Source organism: Lontra canadensis, unplaced genomic scaffold (genome assembly GCF_010015895.1).
Source record: "Lontra canadensis isolate GAN:19392208 unplaced genomic scaffold, GSC_riverotter_1.0 scaffold110, whole genome shotgun sequence".
Lineage (NCBI taxonomy): Eukaryota > Metazoa > Chordata > Mammalia > Carnivora > Mustelidae > Lontra > Lontra canadensis.
The window spans coordinates 247,139-268,363 of record NW_022631104.1 but is presented as its reverse complement, the minus strand read 5'-3'; the positions used below and the strand labels follow the sequence as shown (position 1 = coordinate 268,363).

Below are 21,225 nucleotides of genomic sequence, written 5' to 3'. Positions count from 1 at the left end.
CATGAAAGCTGAAGGCAGGGCACTCCACACCAGGGGATCAGGAAAGTCTCTGGAAAGGAGATTGTTACTAAATTACTCTTAATTTATAAAGCTATATTGGTTATTGGCTGTAATTTTATTGGTTTCTAATGTAATCGTATTATATGAGCATCATATTATATAAGAAATTGGTTCCTTGATGTTTAGGACTTGAACGTGGGGTTGATTTTTAAGATTAATTTATTTGATTGCACCTCATTAATAGCTTTTTTGATTTCAACTTGATTAGATTTTAGTTCTTTTATTTCTCCAGAAAGGGCTTTTATATCTCCCGAGAGGGTTTCTCTAATATCTTCCATGCCTTTTTCGAGCCCGGCTAGAACCTTGAGAATCGTCATTCTGAACTCTAGATCTGACATATTACCAATGTCTATATTGATTAGGTCCCTAGCCTTCGGTACTGCCTCTTGTTCTTTTTTTTGTGGTGAATTTTTCCGCCTTGTCATTTTGTCCAGATAAGAGTATATGAAGGAACAAGTAAAATACTAAAAGGGTGGCAACAACCCCAGGAAAATATGCTTTAGCCAATTCAGAAGAGATCCCAAATCGTGAGGGGAGGGGGGGGAAGGGGATAAAAAGAGGTTCAGAAAGAAAAAAAAAAAAAAGAAAAAAGAAACAAATAAGAAAAGAAAACCAATAATGAAAAAATATAAAAAGGAAAAATATATATATATATATTAGATAAAGTAGTTAAAAAACGTTAAAAAAGAAAAGGGTAAAAGTTAAAAAACTTTGGCAGAAGAAGAGAAAAAAAAATTGAAAGAGAAAAAAAAATTAAATTAACTGCAAAGCTAAAGAATCATGGGGAGAAAGCCATGAGCTCCGTGCTTTGCTTTCTCCTCCTCTGGAATTCCGCTGCTCTCCTTGGTATTGAAACTGCACTCCTCGTAAGTGAACTTGGTCCTGGCTGGGTTTCTTGTTGATCTTCTGGGGGAGGGGCCTGTTGTAGTGATTCTCAAGTGTCTTTGCCCCAGGCGGAGTTGCACCGCCCTTACCAGGGGCCGGGCTGAGTAATCCGCTCGGGTTTGCTTTCGGGAGCTTTTGTTCCCTGAGCGCTTTCCGTAGCGTCCGGAGGATGGGAAGGAAGATGGTGGCCTCCCAGTCTCCGGCCCGGAGGAGCCGAGAGTCTGGGGCCCCACTCCTCAGTGCGCCCTCAGAGAACAGCGCCCAATTACTCCCGTCACCCTGGCCTCCGGCCGCGCTCCGAGCTCACTGAGCCTGCGACCGGTTCAAGGTAACGCCGAGCTGAGAGCTCACTCCTAGGCTCCGTCTCTGTAGCCGGCTTCCCCGTTCTAATACCTGCAAGCTCTGCGACACTCAGACACCCCGATCCTTCTGTGACCCTGCGGGACCTGAGGCCACACTGACCCCGCGTGGGCTTCACCCCGGTTAAGCCTCTGGGGCGATGTCCCTCAGCGGAACAGACTTTTAAAAGTCCTGATTTTGTGTCCGTTGCTCCGCTGCTTGCCGGGAGCCGGCCCCTCCCCCCGCGGTCTATCTTCCCGTCGCTTTGGATTCACTGCTCCGCCAGTCCTACCTTTCAGAAAGTGGTTGATTTTCTGTTTCTAGAATTGCTGTTCTTCTTCTCTTTGATCTCCCATTGGATTTGTAGGTGTGTGCAATCTTCAGATAAGCTATCTAGCTGATCTCCCGCAACCTGAAGTAGTCTCAGCTGCTACTTCTCCGCCATCTTGACTCCCTAAGATTAATTTATTTGAGAAAGAGAGTGGGGAGAGAGAAGGAGCAGGGGGAGCGGCAGGCAGAGGGAGAAGCAGGCTCCATCCCATGATCCCGGGATTGTGGCCTGAGCCGAAGAAGGCAGACTCCCAACTGACTGAGCCCCCCGGGCGCCCCGCAGATCCAGTTTTACAAAAGCTTAACATGTGCTTGATGGGGACCACGTTCTGTCCCTGCGGGGCTCACACTTGTGCTCACATCCCCGCACCACACGTGCTGCTCTGCCGTGCACTCTCCCACGTCACCAGCCGGGGGGCTGCTCGGCTTGCCAGTGTGGGAGGAGGATTACGGTTCTACACTGTGGGTGTGGATCTGTCCATTGTCTTGCTGGCGGTCAGTTTTACTCTGTAAACTTGGAGTTTCAGTGCAAGTTCAGGATGACTGTTTTTCCTTGTTCCAGCCGTCCTGATGCATGGAATGGCCTCAATGCCCGGTTTCTCAGCATAGCGCTGTGGCAGGTGGAGGTCGGCGTTGTTTGACAGGGAGGCCCGTGCTCATGTCTTGTGTGCCCTAGAGTGACTGCAGAAGTGAGGACGGGACCGTTTTAGTCCTGGTGTGCAGTTTGCGCTCTCAGATAGCATAGCTGCAGCCCAGGGGATTTTCTGTTTATCTGAACCGGAAACGGATGTTAGTGGAAAGGGAATCGCTGCTTTGAGGCTAGAACTATTCTACGAGGGAAGGAAGAAAAAAGATGTTTTTTCCCACAAGATTTTTATTTAGGAAACAGTGCTAAAAGCAGAACATTTCTAAGCCACTTAAGGCCCTGGGGTAAGATGTTGAGGGCATCATCTGGTGGAACTGAGCTCACATTGTGCTGCACGTGGTTGTTCTAGGTGCACGGGTGCTCAGATGACCGCTGGCATCCCGCTGCCATGTGTGCAGAACAGATCCCTCACAACAGAGTCCCCTGGCCAAAATGTCAGGAGCTCTGCTGCTGAGAAACACGCTCTACCCCGTCCTCGGCTGCAGCAGAACTTACCTCTGGCCCCGGGCGGCGTCCAGTGGCAGACTCTGGAGGGATGAATGTCTCCGACTCCCAGACCAAGTCTTGGTTCCACCTAGACACAGGCCTGTCCAGCGTCTGTGTCCACACGCAGAGAGGGCCCGTGTGGGCGTGATGTGGGTGTGGGGTGTGGGCTTGTCCGTCGTGAAAGGTGGGCGAGGAGGGGCTCGTCCTTGTGCAGGTGGAAAACGTGTGTGCTCCCTGTCTCCTAGGGAATTGCTTACTGCAGCGGGCGGCTGAAGCAGGGAATGAGGCAGCGGCTCTCTTCCTGGCGACCAGTGGTGCCCAGGCCAACCACAGGAACAAGTGGGTAAGTGTGCCAGGCGGCCAGGGGTGTGGTGTGGGTCCGTGCAAGAAAGGCAGTGGTGGATGTTGGGTGGGAAATTAGCTCTTTCTCAGTTTTTGTCTGAATAATACACGCACTTGGTTAGAAAACCAGGCTGAAACGGGTGTTTTGTCCCCAGATGTGGGGTGTGAGAGTCTTACGCTTACTGACACTGGTGGGGTCATGGGGGTCACTGAGCATTCCCAGTGCCAGTGTGGAGGGGAGGGGGCTGGAGCAGAAGATGGTCCCACAGAGGAGGACACTGTTGTGAGGCCCTCCATACCGCGACACCATTCGATGGGGAAGGGCGTGGGGGTGGGGGCTGAGTGCTGTGACACAGGGACACCGGATGCTCCTTGAGGCTCTCCTCATCGCAAAACCGTTCGATTGGGAAGGGCGTGGGGGTGGGGGCTGAGTCTGGTGACGTAGGGCACAGGATGCTCCGTGAGGCCCTCCTCGCTGTGACACCATTCGATGGGGAAGGGCGTGGGGGCAGGGGCTGAGTCCAGTGACACAGGGACACAGGACAGCCCGTGAGGCCCTCCTCACTACGACACCGGTGGATGGGGTAGGGCGTGGGGGTGGGGAGCCAAGTCTGGTGACACAGGGACACAGCAGTGGCAGGTGCACATACAGTGCCTGAGACTGGAAAACTGAGAGGCGGCAACAGGAACACGTTAGTTAGAAATACGGAGGTTGCAGAAAACCAGCTGAGAGGTCAAAGTGGAAATTTCTTTCCAGGGAAAAGGAAGTGGGATGTTGCTGTGTCTCACAAGGAGCCTTGTCGGGTCTTGACTCTAGACCGATGAGGTGTAGTCTCCGTGAGAGTAAGGAGCAGGCCGGCATGTTTGATTTGAGTCTGTCTGTTTGAGTGGCAGGATGCTGTGTGTGTACGTCTGGATGCCTGTCTTTCTGTGACTGTTCTGTCCTTGGAAGGACGCAGGACTCTGGAGTTTCCTTGGGGAGGGAGCTGGGTGGTGGGGGCAGGGCCTGGAGGAAACTTGCCACCGTGTGTTCTTGTGCCTTTTGAGTAGTGAGGTGAGTGTGTGGAATGGCAGTTTAAAGTGTTTTTAATGTCAGAAAGGAGGGGAGGGAGGACTTGATCCGAGCTCAAGACGGGGTTGATGGGAGCCGGGCAGAGAGCCCAGTGGGGGTGGGGCAGAAGGGGCCCGGTGGCCCCTCGGTAGTCCTGTCCCCTCACGGCTGCAGTCGAGGCTCTGCTCACCTCCCCGGGGCTGGCTTCCGCGGCACGTCGGGCTTGTGTAGTCATAACTGTGTGAAGGGCGGTTAGGAACGCTGTCAGACATATATGAGAGGACGAGCCAGGACATTTGGAGGACACTTGGCCGACATTAAAGAAAGAGGCTGATGGCACAGGGAAGGGAGGGACAGACTGGCAGGTGTGGGGCGCGTCACTGTCAGCCGGTGACAGGATGAGCCGAGGACGGTGACTGCCCCCGGGGACCCAGGTTTCGGCACACAGGCTGTTGTCGGCGCTCCGGGACAGGCACTCCCCTCCTGAGCGCGCTCTGAGGTGCGCCGTTTGCTTCCGTTCAGGGAGAAACCCCGTTGCACACAGCCTGCCGCCGCGGCCTGGCCGGCCTCACCGCGGAGCTGCTGCAACAGGGCGCCAACCCGAACCTGCAGACACAGGAAGCCCTGCCGCCACCGAGGGAGGCCGCGTCCGCCAGCGGCCCTGCGGACGGTGTCTACCTGCAGACCCCACTGCACATGGCCATCGCCTATAATCATCCCGACGTGGTGTCTGTCATCCTGGAGCAGAAAGGTGGGCGCTGGGGCCTGCCCTGCGTCTTCGAGCGGCAGCTCTGAGTCGTGAGTTGCAGAGTCGATGCTGCTTCCGCTGGGCAGTCTTCTCGCCCAGATCCTTCCAGGTCGAGCGAGATGAGCATGTCCTCTGGCTCCTGACCGCTTTTGCCCCACGTACAGCTTTTAGGACAGGGCCTGCCCATTCCACGCCACCTGTCAGGTTATGGCTTTAGAACTGGTGACTGCCTCTCATGTGGATGTTTTCCCAAAGCTCTGTGTTGGCGTGAGCAGCGTCCAAGGACCCTGCGGCCCCAGGTCCTGCTCGAGCCAGCTGTCCTGCCTCAGCCTCCCCGACAGGAGCACCGTGGGAGGAGTGGGAAGGGAAGGAGGGCCAAGGGCAGCCCCTGCCGTGGGGAGGCCCACTTCCCCCAGAAAGGCATGCTCGGGCGCTCCCCTTTCCTGGCCTGGCTCTTGTCTTCCTCTTGTCCTGTCCCTGTGACAGTCAGCATGCCTCTGCCGTGTGCCTCTGGAAGGGAGCGAGGCTGTAGGTAGAGGCATTTTCTGGGGTCCTCACGGGAGTGTTGCGGTGGTGGAAATTCCGTGCCATGGTTTTGACCCTCTCTTTGGCAGTCAAGTATCATTATGTGTTTGCATAGTGGGTTTGTTTTCCTTCTGTGAAGATTCACTATTTTAAGCCTTAGAAACTTACTTTTCTCCTAAGCTCTGCTCCAAAATACCAGGCTCCTGGGCTTCCACCCCCTACAAGAAGATTGGTGAACTCTCTGTGTAGATTCTGTTCTAGCTGGTCAGTTAGTTGGAAACTCAGTAGCTCTTACGCTTTTGAATGTGGTCCATGGATGGTGAAATCAAGTGTGTGTTTCCTTTAAAAATTTTAGCTAATGCTCTTCATGCCACCAACAACTTGCAAATCATTCCGGACTTCAGCCTCAAGGACTCCCGAGACCAGACGGTGCTGGGCCTGGCCTTGTGGACGGGTAAGGGATGCTGGGAGCTGCCAGCGTCCAGATGGACCTGCGTCACGAGGTGGGGTGGGGGAGGTGGGTGGGGAAGGGCTGCGTGCATCACGGGGTTTGGGGTAAGCCTTCCACACCCCGTGGAAGCTGCCGGTTTTGAGACATTGAGGGGGCGTGGGTGTGTTGCGGTGAGATGTTGGGCGCGTGGGGCAGTCAGGGCCTGTTTGCGCCCCAGGCATGCACACGATCGCAGCGCAGCTGCTGGGCTCTGGGGCCGGCATCAACGACGCCATGGCGGACGGGCAGACCTTGCTGCACATGGCCATGCAGCGGCAGGACAGCAGGAGCGCGCTCTTCCTCCTGGAGCACCAGGCGGACATAAATGTCAGGTGGGTGGCACCGTGCTCTCCCCGCAGGACCCGCTCCCAGCGCACTGGGCCCTGGGGGCGGCAGAGGGGAACCCCCCAGGACCAGGCCATGGTACCGCACAGAGCTCGCTGAAAGGACAGTCCAGAAGACGTTGTTCAGAGAGTGATCTCATGCTCAACGAAGAACATTCCAGCCAATGAGCTGTCTGAAGGGCTTGGGGGAGAAGTGCGGAGTTCAGTTTCTAGCGTTCCCTTATTTCCAGAGGAATTTATCTTTATCTCCAGTGTCAGGTGACCCGGAATGGCTGAGTGGAGGGAGTGGTAGGTCAGGTGCGTGGCGGCAGGTTACGGAGCTGCTGCGGGAAGCAGCCGTACGCCCGAGTGCACACCAGCACACACGGGCGCTGCGTTACCTTCTGGGGGCACTGGGGTGGCTCGGCTGTATTTTTTAAAAAGGCAGAAGGGACAGAGGCTGCTGGCGGGTTAAAGTGCTCTGAGGGAGTGCTGGTTAGCGTGAGCGACGTGTTTTCCGGCCTCTGGAATGCGCTGGGGCACGTGTTATTGTTGGGCTCTGGCTACAAATGTTGGCTTTGGGTGCGTGTCCTCGCAGGACTCAGGACGGGGAGACGGCCCTTCAGCTGGCCATCAGAAACCAGCTTCCGCTTGTGGTGGACGCCATCTGCACCCGGGGCGCGGACATGTCCGTGCCAGATGAGAAGGGGAACCCCCCGCTGTGGCTCGCCTTGGCAAACGGTCTGGAGGACATCGCATCCACCCTGGTGAGACAGGCTCATCTCCGGCCTCCGTTTCCGCTTGGGGGTGTTTGTGACCGAGACTGAGTTGCTGTCTGCCTAGCGGTCACGAGGAACAAGGGAGCCGCCAGCAGCCAGTTGGGTCAAGGATGAGCAGTGGAAAGGCCTGTTCAAGAACTTGCAGTTCAGCGTGATCTTTCCAGCACTTTCTCTTAGGCTGTCTTTACCAGGACCGCCAAGACGCCAGAGAGCTGGGGTGCCTCCTCGGGAGGCCTTGGGTGTGGGCTGCCCTCACGGATACCATGGTGACAAGTCCCCAGAGCTCTGGTTTGTCTCCCTTACTCAGAAGACAGGCCCCAGGAAGTCCTCACTGAGCTATCTGATGAGCCTGGTCCCTGCCAGGAGTGCACTGTGTAGCCGGGGCCTCACGTAGCTGGTGGCGACATTCCCTGTGAATTTCAGGCGTGTCACTGAGACCAGGGGAGTGTGTCTGTTTCCTGTCCTTCCTGAGACACGGCTCCCAAGGGCAATGATGATGTCTTTCTGTCTTTCTTGTGTTTCCCAAATCCATCCCACAGGACCTGGCACGAAGCAGATTTTAACCAGTGTTCTACAGATTAGTATCATTAGCAGTAAATTGTCAGCTGTATCTTGCCTGAAAACAGTGAATCTGATGGTGTACCTAGAGTTCAGAGGGGGTAATAGAGTGACTTTGCTGGGCAGTGTTTGTGAGTCACCTGTGTTTTCTGCAGGTCAGACATGGCTGCGATGCCACATGCTGGGGCCCGGGGCCTGGGGGGTGCCTGCAGACGCTCCTGCACAGGGCCATCGATGAGAACAACGAGTCTACTGCCTGCTTCCTTATTCGCAGGTCTGAGAACCCCCAGTGTCTCCTCGTGTCCTCTTCCTCAGCTGTGGTCTTAGCGTGCCTTGGCGGGTCTGACGTCCCCGGTGAAGGCTGTAGGAGGGCCCCTGCTCTGCGAAGTCAGCCAGTGAAGGCACTTGACTCACTTCTGAGGAGAAGGGCTTGTGTGCCCACATCGCAGTCCCGAAGCTGAGCCAGCTTCCTGCTCTGGGGGCCCTAGAGGCTCCTGTAGTCCAGTCTGGCCAGTTCACACAGTGCAGGCAGGAGGCTGGGGCGGAGGAAACCAGATGGACCCTGTGGGGACCCCCGTGCCCCTGCCTGCTGAAGGTGCATGAGCCCTAGCAGGCCCACAGCATGCTCGGGGTGCAGTGCGCACGGCGGGGACCTGTAGAGCCGTGGTTCTCAAGATAATGACCACACACACATCCCTGGGGGGCCTTTGAAGAGTTCTGATGCCCAGGCTGCCCCCAAGACCAAAGGAAAATCGATGGGGTCAGACCTGGACGTCGGGTTGTGACTGAGACAGCTGTCCTGGCCGCGGCAGCAGCGCGTTGGGCGGGTGAGGCTGCTGCTGCGCACTTGCTGGCGAGCCTCCGGCCGGGTTGAGAGCCTGGCTTTCGGAGCCGCCGCTCACGTCCCCATCGCTTTCAGTGGCTGCGACGTGAACAGTCCCAGGCAGCCCGGTCCTAACGGAGAAGGGGAGGAGGAGGCCAGAGACGGGCAGACCCCCTTGCATCTGGCAGCCTCCTGGGGACTGGAGGAGACGGTACAGTGTCTTCTGGAATTTGGTGCCAGCGTAAACACACAGGTATGGAGAATTACTGTTTCCGGGGAGAGGGATGCTGACAGCAGAATTAGGGAGTAATCTCTTACCTGCCAGGGGCCTTGCAGACTCTCAGTCCTGGGCCTCGGCGTGGCCGTGAGTGGGGCTAAGGGACAGGTGGATGGAGTGACTTCCCCTGGGTGTCACAGCCTGCCCCGTAAATTGTAAGACTTTCAGGTAAGATTCTCCCACTCTGTGCCTTTGTCCTACAGTGTGAGGAGCGTTCCTTCGGTCAGCTTCTCTTTGCCCCTCGCCTCCATTGGTTGTCCGTCTCTGTCGGGAGTTTGTCCTAGACCCAAGCTGAGCACTGTGCTCAGATGTCCCCGGAGCTCCGTGGAGCACCCGAGTCACGTTCCTTGGTGCTCGTCGGTATCCCGGCCCGTGAGGATGTAGGCTGCCTGCCGTCGAGTGGGCGGGGGTCTCAGGCGAGGCTGACTGTGGGTTCATCTTCCCAACCAAGTGTGTTTGTGTCCCTGGGTCACTGGAGCATGGGGGAGATGCCCGCAGCTTCTGGTTTTCTCTGGGCTTGGACTCTTGAAAAGCTGATTGCGGACGCAGGGGGGCAGTATCGGTTCTCAGACCCGATCTGATTTGATGCCCTTCCTGTTTCTCCCCGCGTTTCTCCTTGCGTCTGGACACTGAGCTTGTGCCTGACCCTGCAGGACGCGGAAGGGAGAGCGCCTGTGCACGTGGCCATCAGCAACCAGCACAGCGTCATCATTCAGTTGCTGATCTCCCACCCCGATATCCACTTGAGCGTCCGCGACAGACAGGGGCTGACCCCTTTCGCCTGCGCCATGACTTACAAGAATAACCGGGCGGCGGAGGCCATCCTCAAGCGGGAGTCGGGGGCTGCCGAGCAGGTGAGGAACCCACACCCAGCACTGCGCCCAGGGCCCGAGCTCAGGGGACCCGCGACGCAGAGACTAACTGGATGTCCCCAGCTGAACAGGTCTCTTGTCCATGAAGACATCCTGTGTTGAAAGTGCTCTCCCCTTTCCTGAAGTCCGGCCGTTCTGGCGGACTGTCGGTGCTGGCGGAGAGCGGGGTGCTCTGCCCCATGTCAGCCCCGTGCTGGTGCCCCGCGCACAGGGAGGCTGGGGTGGCCAGGCCCCGGCCGGGGCGTAGTTTTGTGGTGTGCCCCGATGGTGTCCTCATGTGCCTCTGCTTGGGCTCCTTGTCCTGGTGATGAAGGTCTTCTGGAGGTGTGAATCGAACGGCAGGAGCGGCTGGCCTCGGGGCAGCTCTCCGGAGAGAGCATCTCTGAGGAGCGGGGCTCCGGGCGGCAGGCTCAGGCCCAGCCTTCTCTGTGCTGCTTCAGCAGCTGCTCGGGGTGGCTGGCGAAGGGCCAGCCGCAGGGCATCCGGGCGGGACTGGGATCCCCATTGGGGTTCACAAGTAGCCTCCGAGGGCAGTGACGTGGAGATGTGGCAGCTGAACAGAAGGAAGTCCTGGCGCTGCAGACGAGCCCCGCTCGGGAGCTCAGGCTGCCCTGGGCCGCTGGCTTCGCGTTGGCGTGTGAGCGGGCTGCGGGCGCTGCCGCAAGGTTGGGAGCGGGCAGCCCCTCGTGTTTCCTCACACACAAGGGAGACGGGCACGGTGGACCAGAGTCCTTCGTAGAAACACCGCTTGGGACAGCAGCACGTGCTATGTGTGTGGCTATGTGTGTGCGTGCGCTGCCTCCTCACTTCTCACCAAGCACTCAGGGACGCGACGGCTCTCGTAGCCACAACTTCTCTGGCCGGTTGCACGGAGCTCTGGTCTGCAGCAGGCTGGCAGCTGCCTGCCCGCTGCGTGCTCTTACCCTGTAGCCCGATGGAGGGGGAACCTTGTGCAACTGCTCGGGGTCGGGCTGCTGTTGCCGCTGCGGTGGGGGGTCCTGGGGGCTGGTCTGAGCCAAGCAGGGCACCCCACGGCTAGTCTCTGCCTTCTCCTTTCTCCCCGAGCACCCCCTTCCTTTTCTCATCCGCAGGTCGTCTCTTTCTCAGTTTTCCAAATCAGCTTCTGCTGCCGGAGGGTGTCAGGGCCTTGCACACGTGGTCAGATGCACACATGTTGTGGCGGGGTGGGGGGCACATGCAGTGTTGGCTCTTGGGAGGGGGCCTCCTGGACCTGAGGGGTTGGCCACACCATCGCCTCTGGCCGGTGCTCAGGAGGCTCCCTCGTGGGGGGAGCCCACTAATATTTTGGCTCCTTCTCGTTGCCTTAGGTGGATAACAAGGGCCGGAATTTTCTTCATGTGGCAGTTCAGAACTCTGATATCGAGAGCGTCCTGTTCCTGATCAGCGTGCAGGCGAATGTGAACTCCAGAGTCCAGGATGCCTCCAAGCTGACCCCTTTGCACCTCGCCGTCCAAGCGGGCTCGGAGATCATCGTCCGCAACTTGGTAAGTGCCGCGAGCAGCGCGTGGGACCTGTGGGCCGGGTCGTGCCGCGTGCAGGAGCTCTCATCACTGCTGTTCTGGCGGGTTTTCTGAAGCGCTGGCATGAATTTGGGGAGCTAAGCCAGTGCCCTTGGGGGAGCCCTGTGTCTGTGGCAGTGCGTCCTGAGAGCCCAGCCAGCACCGTGTGCAGGTGCTGGTGTGAGGCCTTCAGGGAACACAGGCCTGGCTGCAAGGGCAGGGAGGCCCACGTCTGCACCGGTGCCAAGCGTGTGCTCTCGGGGCCGCTGGCACATGCTCGCGTGCTCTCATCAGTATGTCACATTGCGGTACTTTCTGGGGTACGTCACAGTGGTTCAGTATTCATGTGGAGCGTAGTGACCACCACGGCAAGTCTAGTTAACATCTGTCACACATGGGTACACACGCTTTCTTCCGATGAGAACTTTTAAGATTTACTCTTCGCAGTTTCAGGTACGCGGTGTGGTATTACCTGTGGTTCCCGTGCTGTGCATTACTGTCCCAGGACTTACGTGTTTTATTTATTTCTCTTTATAAGATTTATTTATTAATTTGAAAGAGAGAAAGCAAGCACGCACAAGCAGGGGCAGCAGCAGAGGGAGAGGGAGAAGCAGGCTCCTGCTGAGTAGAGCCCCATGCGGGACTCAATCCCAGGACCCCTGAGATCATCACCTGAGCCTAAGGCAGATGCTTAACTGACTGAACCGCCCAGGCGCCCTGGACTTATGTATTTTGTAACTGGAAGATTGTACCTTTTGACTCCCTTAACCTATTTCAGCACCCCATACCCCCCCTCTGAAAACCAGCAGTCTGTTTTCGGTACCTGTGAGTTTGGGTTTTTGATTTTTAGATTCTCCATCTAAGTGGGGTCATACGGTGTTTGTCTTTCTCTGCCTTATTTTATGGAGCCTAATGCCTTCAGGGTGCACCCGTTTTGTTAGAGAAAGCACGAGCTTGTTGTCTCTGGCTGAGTAGTGCCCGCCGTGTACACGCTGCATCATTCCCCGTCCATCCGTCATGCACCCTGGGGCTGCTTCCTGTCTTGGCTTTGTCTGTAAGGCTATGGCGGACGTGAGTGCAGATAGCAGCCCAGGACGCACATGCGTGCTGGAGCCTTCCCCAGGGCTGCGGTGTGTGGCGTGCAGGCGAGGCTGCGGGCCCAGCCCGCGCTGGTCAGGCCACCTGTGCCTCTGCGCGGGCCCCAGCTGTGCAGGGTGCCACGGGCACCCGTGTAGGAGAAGGCGGGTCCCAGACTCGCAGGCGGCTGCTTCTGCTCTCTGTGGAGAACTCAAGGAGGCCAAGAGCAGGTCCAGACTATCAAGAGTTCCCATGCTGGTTGTGCTGGTTGGTTTGTGTGATACTAAAGGCATTTTAAAGCTTTTTTACAGTGTGTGCAAGAAACTTGCTCCTTTACCTTTTTTTTCTTTAAATAGTGATTTTCCTTTCGATGAATACCCAGTAGTGAAATTACTGGGTCACACGGTGTTTCCGTTTCTCGTATTTTGCGGAACGTCCGTGCCGTTCTCCAGAGCGGCTGTGGCAGCCTGCACACCCACCAGCCGTGCACAAGGGTCCCTGTTCTCCGCTCCCTCGCTGGCCCCTGCTGTCTCCCGCACTGCTGATTTTAGCCCTTCTGACCGGGGTGAGGTGGTATCTCATCGTGATTTTGATTTGCGTTTCCCTGATGCCGAGTGATGTTGCACATCTTTTCCTGTGTCTGCTGGCCACCTGGACGTCTTCTCTGCAGAACTCTCAGGTCCTTCTGCCCGTCTTTACATTGTTCACTTATTTATTGGGTATGGAGTTGCGGTGAGTTCTGCCTATATTTTGGATGTTGGCTCCTTACCGGACGTGTGACTTACGCATACGTTCATTCGGTAGGTCACACCTTTTCATTCTGTGGATGATTTCCTTTGCTGTGCAGAAGTTTTTTAGTTTCTGGCCCAGCTTGTTTATTTTCGCTTTTGGAGTCAGATCCAGAAATCACTGCCAAGATTGACATCAAGGAGCTGACCACTCCTTAATTCTGAAAACCACCCAGAGAGGTGTAGGAAAATTTTCACATCTTACAAAGCAGAAAATGTAAGCTCAGAAAGAAGTTTCCCTCGAGATTATGAGGTGGTCAGTAGCGTGGCTGGGATTTTAGGCACTTCTGCTCAGCTACAAACCCTGTCTTTCCCAGTGCAACACAGTGCCACCCAGGCCGGGGAGCTGTCTGAGCAAGGACGTGGAGACTAGAGAGTATGTGTGAGTGCTTTCACTAGGAAGGTTCGGTTGGAATTTGGGGAGGGTGTTGGAGCTGTGGTTGGAAGGGCAGGTAGGGTACCAGATCGGAGGGTGTGACACGGCAGACCTAGAACTGTGAGCAGCCTTTATCCTTTCGGTGTGGAGAAGCCAAGCAAGTGTGTGAGCTGAGAGCACATGCAGGCGAAGGGCTTCGTGTCCCCTGGCCGGACCCTGAACCTCCCATCAGACCCAGTACCTGCTGCCCGACTAGCCAGGAGGGCACTTCATTGGTGTTCAGTGTCCCTCCTTCTTTCTCTTTCCTTTTTTCCTTTCCTTTCCTTTTCTTCTCTTCGCACAGTGTGAGCTTTGAGCTCACAGCCCCGAAACCAGGAGTCACATGCTCTACCAGCTAAGCCAACTGGGTGCCCCTGTCCCATTTTTGTTTTTGAAAAAGACTTCTTCGAAAACCATTATGACTTGTTATGTGTTAGAGCTGAGAGAGCAGGTACCTCTGCAGTGGGCTGTGGGGAGCAGTTCCATGAGGAGGGCTGGAGAATGTTGGTGGGGTGTCTGGTAGCACCAGGCCCAGACTGGGTGTGGGGACCAGCCACGGAGGCATGGGGGGCCGCAGAGTAGCAGACAGTCTCAGGCCATGTGTCCTTCCATCTGAGAGCTGGGACAGGTTTGAGGGTCACGGCCCCTTCACCAAGGTCGAGCCGCTGCCTCCCTGACTTCACAGGTGGTGGGAGGGCCTAGAAACAGCTCATCAAACTGTGGCCGTCGGGTTCATGTTGGAGCCTGTTCGCATCTAAGATTGCCTTTGCCCAGACTTCTCCCCCACACCAGTTAACCATCCTTGAGATTAGCTCTGAGCCCCAGCACACGCAGCACTTGTGGCCATGGATCCCCCTCGGAATGTCCTCCTGGACCTGTGCGTGCTTGCACTGGGCGCCCAGAGGTTGTGGAGGCTGGGACTTGGAAGGCAGGGTCTGAACCAGAGCTGCGAGGCAGAGTTCTGCACCCGCTGGGAGCCAGCCTGGCTTCGGGCTGCGGGGCAGGCACCACGGACTCTAGCCCCAGCTTGGAAGTCTGTCCGAAAAAGAACGAGTGGACAGGATATTGTCGAAAGGTCCTTCCTGCTTTTGATTCTGTAATTCCTGGGGTTAATTTCTTTTTAAAAATGACATAGGAGGGGCACCTGGGTGGCTCAGTGGGTTAAAGCTTCTGCCTTTAGCTCAGGTCATGGTCTCAGGAGACCATCTCAGGATGGAGCCCCGCATCGGGCTCTCTGCTCAGCAGGGAGCCTTCTTCACCCCCCACCCCGCCTGCCTCTCTGCCTACTTGTGATCTCTGTCAAGTAAATAAATAAAATCTTTAAAAAAAAAAAAAAAATGACAGAGGAGCGGCACCCAGCTGGTTCAGTCAGTGGTGCGTGTGACTCTTGATCTCAAGGTTGTGAGTTCAAGCCCCATGTTTGATGTGAAGATTATTTAAAATCTTAATAACAACAGAAAATAATAATAAACATAGTATATGCTTATTGTGGAAAACCATAAAGCATGTAAGGATGTTGAAGCAGGTCACATCTCCCTTATGCCCCCGACACCTCTGAGTTTGGTCTACGTGCTTTTACACACCTTCAGTGTGTGTGTGTGTCTCTGTCTGTCTCTCTCTCTCTGCAGATGGGATCCTACTGTCATCCTGTCTTCTAACAGGCCTTTGTTTGACTTCCTATATCATGGTGTCCTTCCGTGTGAAACCACCAATCTTTATCATCTTACTGGCTACTGTTCTGTTGTTTGGATGTTCTGTAATTTTCGTAACTGAATCCTTCTTGCGATCTGGTTTTGCTGCTGTGCGCAGTGGACATCCTTACGCAGTATGGTGAATGTCACTGTCATCCTGTGTGGTCTGCAGCGCGAAGTCTTAGAATTGAGTTTTTGTGTCCTAAGGAATGGCTTCTTCACATACCGATAATTGTCGCTTTCTGCTTGGGGCGGGTTTCGCTGGCTTCTGCGAGGAGCGTGTGCGAGGCCTGCGTGGTCCCAGCGTTGCCGGCCGGGTGGGTACTTGGATGACTGGAGACGGGCAGGCTTGCCGCGGTCGGCAGGGCCTGTGATGGTTGCGGCGGAGAGGCTGCTCAGGTAACAGCCCGCACAGCTTCTTGCAGGAGCCAGAGTGAATGAGCTGACGAAGCATCGCCAGACGGCCCTCCATCTCGCCGCCCAGCAGGACCTGCCCACCATCTGCTCTGTCCTCCTGGAGAACGCAGTGGACTTCGCTGCTGTGGATGAGAATGGAAATAACGGTGGGTGCCCTCCGCAGTGCCCCTAGTCTGGAGGTCGAGGTGCTCCGCACCCTGGCCTGCCCTCCTCGGGGAGGCTGGTTTCCACAGCAGCAGAGCTGTGGCAGGGAGGGCTCTGTGCTGGGCTCCCTCGGACTGTTCCGGGCAGCTTCCTCCCGAGCTCTGCGGTGGTTTCCGGTGAAGCCCTGAAGTCTTCGCTCGGGGTGACTGCAGACGCAGAGTGTGCGGTCTGCCGGGGCTGCGTGCACGACTCCGGTCTGGGGGGTGGTGAGGCCGGGCAGCCGTGGCTGTGTGAGTGGCCGGGGGCTGCTGTGGCTGCGTCCTGTTCCGAGGGAGCTTGTAAAGAGGCCATGTTTCCCGTGCCCGTCCTGGGCTTGCCCAGTAAGGGGGTTTACCCTGCAGCTCTGCATCTCGCGGTCATGCACGGTCGGCTCAACAACATCCGGGTCCTCCTGACTGAGTGCACCGTGGACGCCGAAGCCTTCAACCTGCGGTGAGTGTGTGTGGCTGGAGCAGAGGCCTGGGCTCCACGCCACCTGGCCTGCCCTCACCGCCGTGGTCCCCGTGCCTCGCAGGTCCACACTGTAGAACTAACTGGCCAGTAGCGCACTTGACCGACTTTGGTAGCTTGGAGTGTTTCTTTCTGAAAAATACTTTGTAGAGAAACTTTGACGACCTAGTCAGTGTTCTTAAATTTATCCGGCATCACGGGGGTCAGAAAATTACATCTTTTGTGCGTGACCCCGCTTTTCCCACTTGCTCTGCCAGCGGCCAGTCGCCGCTGCACATCCTGGGACAGTACGGCAGAGAGAATGCAGCGACCATCTTCGAGCTGTTCCTGGAGTGCATGCCCGAGTACCCTCTGGATAAGCCGGATGCAGAAGGGAACACGGGTATGTCAGCGTGCGTGGCTGCCGTCCCCACTCCCTGGGCTCCCGCCTTCCGAAAGGACAGGAGCCCGGGCCCACACGTCATCCTTGGAGGGCACCTGCCTGCGCATCGGGAGGGGCTCTCGGATCATCTGTCCCTGGAGCCCCCGTGGTGTTCTGCAGTGTCTGATTTGGGGCACATGCATGTCGGAAGTGTCTGGAGAACTCCCCAGCCACGCTCCCGTCCGCACGCCTGCCTGTGTTTCCTGTCCTCCTCTGCCCCTTGTCTGGCCCTGCACGCACTTCCGGGGCGGGGGGGGGTGTGCTGTGGTGTGTGTTGATGGGCTTCAGAAACGTGGCCCGTTTCGCACATAGAGGCAGGAGTCCTGTGGAGGCCCTCCTGTGGCGCTGCTCCAGTGCCCACGGTCATGGCGCTAACTCGTGTGGTTGTCCCTGCGTTTCTGAGGGAGTCTTGCATGTAGACGCTTGTGCAGTGCCTGCAACCCCCCGTTAGCAGTGCAGACAGGGCGTCCCCATTTTTCAGGTAGGGAAACGGGTGAAACCGGCCTGGGCTCCCAGAGCCCTGCGCCGCTGCCGCGCTCCCGTTCATTCTCCCTCCCGCCAGACAGCGCCGCCTCGGCCTTTGGCAGCAGCGTGGCGTCCCAGGAGCGTCCGGAACCTTCAACGGGCGCACGTATCCTATCTGTTCTTGGCCTTGGCGTGTGAACGTGTTGTGCTGAACCTGGGTCTAGGGAGTCGGCTGCGGGAGTGGGTTGTGGGCCCGGCACCCGCTGCTGTGCCCCGCTGCCCAGGAACCGGAAACGGGCAGGCGGGCATTTCTTGTCAGGCTCAAGTGCACAGACCCGGTTCCCAGTGCCTTGCTCTGTTCTTGGTGGTGCCGCTGGGCACTTTTGTGACCTCTCTGTGCCTCTTTCCTTATTTGAAATCATCGCCCCGTCCGTCTGCACTGTTGAGAGGACGGAGTGAAGGGGGGAGTGCAGGGTGTTAGCGAGGGAAGCGACAGGCCAGCAGGGGCCTGGCTGGAGCCTGGGAGTCCAGAGGGCTGGTGCCTGCACGGGAGGCCTCCCCGGGGTAGAGGGTGAGCCCAAGCTGACTTTTCTCTCCACGTATTCTGGTGTTCTTGTGTCACGTAACTAGGGCTTTGTCCCCCTGAGCGCGTGCCAGAGGTGGGCAGCTGAGACAGAGGCCTTCCTTCCGGGCCTCCTCCCGTGTCTGGTCTCTGCTCACGTCTCTGGAGTGGCGTGCTCACCAGGCCCCAGAGCGGCCCTGCATGCCCCGGGCTCCTGGCCCTGGACTGGACAAAGCTGCGTCCCCCATGGAGGTTTCCCAGAGTGTCCGCAGGGCCTTTGCTGGCACGCACGCTGCCAGGGTCTGTGCTCACCTCAGCCGGGCCTGGGTAGGAAGGAGCCCTGCTGCTGTTTCGTTTTCCAGTGCTGCTCTTGGCGTACATGAAAGGGAATGCCAACTTGTGCCGCGCCATTGTCCGCTCTGGGGCTCGCCTTGGGGTCAACAATAACCAGGGAGTCAACATTTTCAACTACCAGGTCGCCACGAAGCAGCTTCTGTTCAGACTGTTAGGTGAGTGGCTCCTTCCTGCTCCTCCAGGGCACACAGTCCCGGTGCGGGTCGTCTAGCTGTCCTGGTGACCTCTGAACCCCAGAGTGCGCCCATGCGTTCCTGGCCCTGTATACAGCTTCCTGTGAGGGCCGTGGTGGGAGAGGGGCTGTGAGCAGTCTCTTCCCAGAGTGCTCTCGGGCCCCAACTGCTCCCGGCTCCCCGATCTCACCAGCAATCCATGAACTCCCGGGTCACCCGTGCACGAGTCCAGCAGTCCCTGCACGTCTACGTCCAGGCTCTCCACGTCCTCTGGGACAGCCTTCTGCTTCTGCCCCCACTGACCCCACCCACCCCATTCCCTCTGTGGCAAGGAGAGCGGCACTCTGCGTGGTCTCGTATTTGCCAGCATCACCCTGTCCCTGTTGAGGTGGCAGTGGTGACCTGTCCAGCGTCCCCGAGTGGTCCACAGCAGAGCCGGTGCCCATGCACAGTTCGTCTCACACCCCTGCTGTTTGCAGCGCATGTGGGCCGCCTTCTCAGAGCTCAGGGCGGGAGCCATCTGGGGCGCTACTGTGGAAGGTGCTGGGCGGTGACCAGCCCCGCGCTGTTCCTGCCGTGAGGTCAGGCCACGTGCACAGGCAGGGCGCTCTGGGCAGCAGAGAGCTGGTGTTCAGCCTGGAGATGAGTCACGGTTCTGTTACGCGTGCTGGTCACTCCCGGCCCGAATGCTCCGCAGCCCACACCAAGCCCTCAGCCGCTCTTGCCTCCTCCCGGCCCCTTGTCGCCTGTGGTGTTCATTCTAGGTCTGTCCCTTCCCCGCTGGCTCCTTGCTGTGTGGCCCCTGCTGGTCTTCCCAGCCTGCGGTCTCTCTCCCACTGTGCCTCCTGCTCTGGCCGCCCCTGGTTGCCCAGGTGCCCCCGCAGATGCTGTGCTGTCACAGCGTTGAGCACTGCCCCTCCTGCCCCAGTCTGCCTGGCAAGTGCTAGGCTCCAGAGCCTTCCCCCGTGTCGCTCCCACGCCCACGTCACTGCGACGGCCCCCAGGTCGCCTGGCACGGTCACTTTGATGGGGACGGGGCCTCTCCGTCCATCCTTGCAGACATGCTGTCCAAGGAGCCTCCATGGTGCGACGGGTCCACCTGTTACGAATGTGCCGCCAAGTTTGGAGTCACGACTCGCAAGCATCACTGGTAAGGCCCCAAGGTCGCCCTCCAGAGGGCCAGTGGCTCTCCTGTCCCTCTCTGCTTCTGCCTTTCTCCGCAAGAAGCCATGGACCTGCCGGGGCCCTGCGCTGGCGACGCTGCTGTGGCCGGTGTGTGCAGGAGGGCGGGGGGGCTTGGCTGCGCTGAAAGCTGAGGGGCTGAGCCTGTGAGGACGAGCCCCGTGTTGGGCTGTGCCGAGCGGCTCTTGGTTTGTTTTTTGTTTTTTTTTTTGGGGGGCTCTTGGTCTTTGACGAGCCTTCCTCACAGGCGCTGTAACGTGTGTGTGGGGCTGGTGGCACTGCTGTGGCCGCTGGAGGCCCCCTCACGCCCCCTTGCTTTGCTTCCACAGCCGCCACTGCGGACGCCTTCTGTGCCATAAATGCTCGACCAAGGAGATTCCTATTATAAAGTTTGATCTGAACAAGCCCGTGAGGGTTTGCAACATTTGCTTTGATGTACTGACTCTGGGAGGGGTCTCTTAGGGATCCCCCAGGCCACATCCCGGTCGCCTCGCCGGCAGCTGCTCTGCTCAAGAGCCTGACCCACCCAGAGCAGGGGCTGGCCGTCCTGTCTTCCTGCGGAACAGACTGAACGATGAAGGACCCAGGGGGGATTGACCCCATTACAAGGATTCCATTGGGTTGTCCGTGTGTCCGACTGTGATCGAGGTCACTGACGACTTGGTGGACCAAGTTGTGTCGTCTCAGCGGCACCTGTGACAAGAGTTGGACCCCATTCTGCTTGCAACATACAGGGACACTTGGAAAACCCCTCCCCTCCCAGTAGTTTAGTGTCCGTGTGGAGCAATCCCGTGGTCTTCCTGCGCTGGCGGCCGGGCGGGTGGGAGCCCGCGGGGGGCGGCTGGTGGCTGGCGGCCCCATGAGCGCTGCCTTCGCTCTGGGTAAGTGGCAGCGCAGTGTTTCCTCAAAGATTATAGGATCCTCTTGCCCCAAGGCTTGTTTTTTAAACGTGAGCTGATATTTTTAGTGAGCTGCCCCTTTAAAAAAAGGTGAAATCTTTCTAAACAGGGTTCAGAGATGAGAGCTGAAAAATCGTGGCCTTAACAACCGAAAGCTTTACCTGGCTTCAGGAGTGCAGCGTCTGGTTCTCTCGTCTGGCCGCATGCCGTGCGTGGAGGCTTCGCTCTGCCATCAGGGCGCGCTGGCGGAGGCACACTATGTGTTGCGTGTCGTGTAGAGCCGTGCTCTGGGGGGTTCGACGTCCACACCTGTACTCAGAGCCCACCTTGCACATGCACGTGCTAGTGACTCTGACGATTGGCCCTGATAGGGCCACAGCGCGCACGGGGCTGCCGGGCATCCCCGGGAACCCGCGGGTGACCCGGGCCCAGCGGCGGGGTGTTAAGGGGGATTGTGTGGCCTCCGGCCGGCAGGCGCAGGGGCCCACGGTTCATAGAGGCCTGACTAGAGGGTGCGAGCAGGTTTGGAACACGCTGGCCTATCCGTGGAATGAGGCCCCTGAGCTTTGGGGACCTTCGTTGCTGCTAGTGTGTGTTGCTAACCCTGTGGCGCTGAAAAGCTCCTTTTGAACGTTTAGCCAGTTTTAAAAAAATGCACATTTAGAGAAACTTCTTCACTGCTTTACAGAAAGAAACTCTGGATGAACACGTGTGCCCGTGAGTTACTCTCAGAGCTTAGCAGGGTCGATCGTAACACCGCCTTTTCAGACCGTGAGCAACCACTGCATTGTTTTTGCGCTAATGAAGTGTGGGTGTATGTGTAAAGGGACTAAATATCTTGGCAACAGCCTGCTTTTTTTGGTTTGTTTTTTGGACGGTGGTCTGTCGTCTCTGTTGCTGTAGATTTATACAGTCTGTTGCCTAAATGTGTGTGTAAAACAAGCTGATAAGCCAGAGTGCTACTTTTTAATATTTCTGTCATTTATGAGATATATATGCTTTCTATGTTAACATGAGCTTGTGCACAATGTTTAAAAGAATCAGAAGAGTCCCCTGGTCTTCTAAAGTCTGTG

General features: G+C 57.3%; 1 protein-coding gene across 1 annotated transcript in view; it reads left to right on the top strand.

Annotated features, from left to right (window-relative positions):
• ANKFY1 (ankyrin repeat and FYVE domain containing 1) overlaps positions 1–20,082 on the top strand; it is a 71,022-nt gene extending 50,940 nt beyond the window's left edge. The window contains exons 11-25 of the mRNA XM_032840090.1: positions 2,992–3,089; positions 4,662–4,890; positions 5,768–5,866; positions 6,081–6,234; positions 6,824–6,992; positions 7,718–7,836; positions 8,482–8,638; positions 9,316–9,516; positions 10,863–11,039; positions 15,441–15,588; positions 15,988–16,078; positions 16,354–16,478; positions 17,907–18,053; positions 19,131–19,221; positions 19,583–20,082. Coding sequence (XP_032695981.1) covers positions 2,992–3,089; positions 4,662–4,890; positions 5,768–5,866; positions 6,081–6,234; positions 6,824–6,992; positions 7,718–7,836; positions 8,482–8,638; positions 9,316–9,516; positions 10,863–11,039; positions 15,441–15,588; positions 15,988–16,078; positions 16,354–16,478; positions 17,907–18,053; positions 19,131–19,221; positions 19,583–19,715 — 2,138 coding nt within the window. The 3' untranslated portion in view covers positions 19,716–20,082. The remainder of the gene's footprint in view (positions 1–2,991; positions 3,090–4,661; positions 4,891–5,767; positions 5,867–6,080; positions 6,235–6,823; positions 6,993–7,717; positions 7,837–8,481; positions 8,639–9,315; positions 9,517–10,862; positions 11,040–15,440; positions 15,589–15,987; positions 16,079–16,353; positions 16,479–17,906; positions 18,054–19,130; positions 19,222–19,582) is intronic.
• The last annotated feature ends 1,143 nt before the right edge of the window (positions 20,083–21,225 follow it).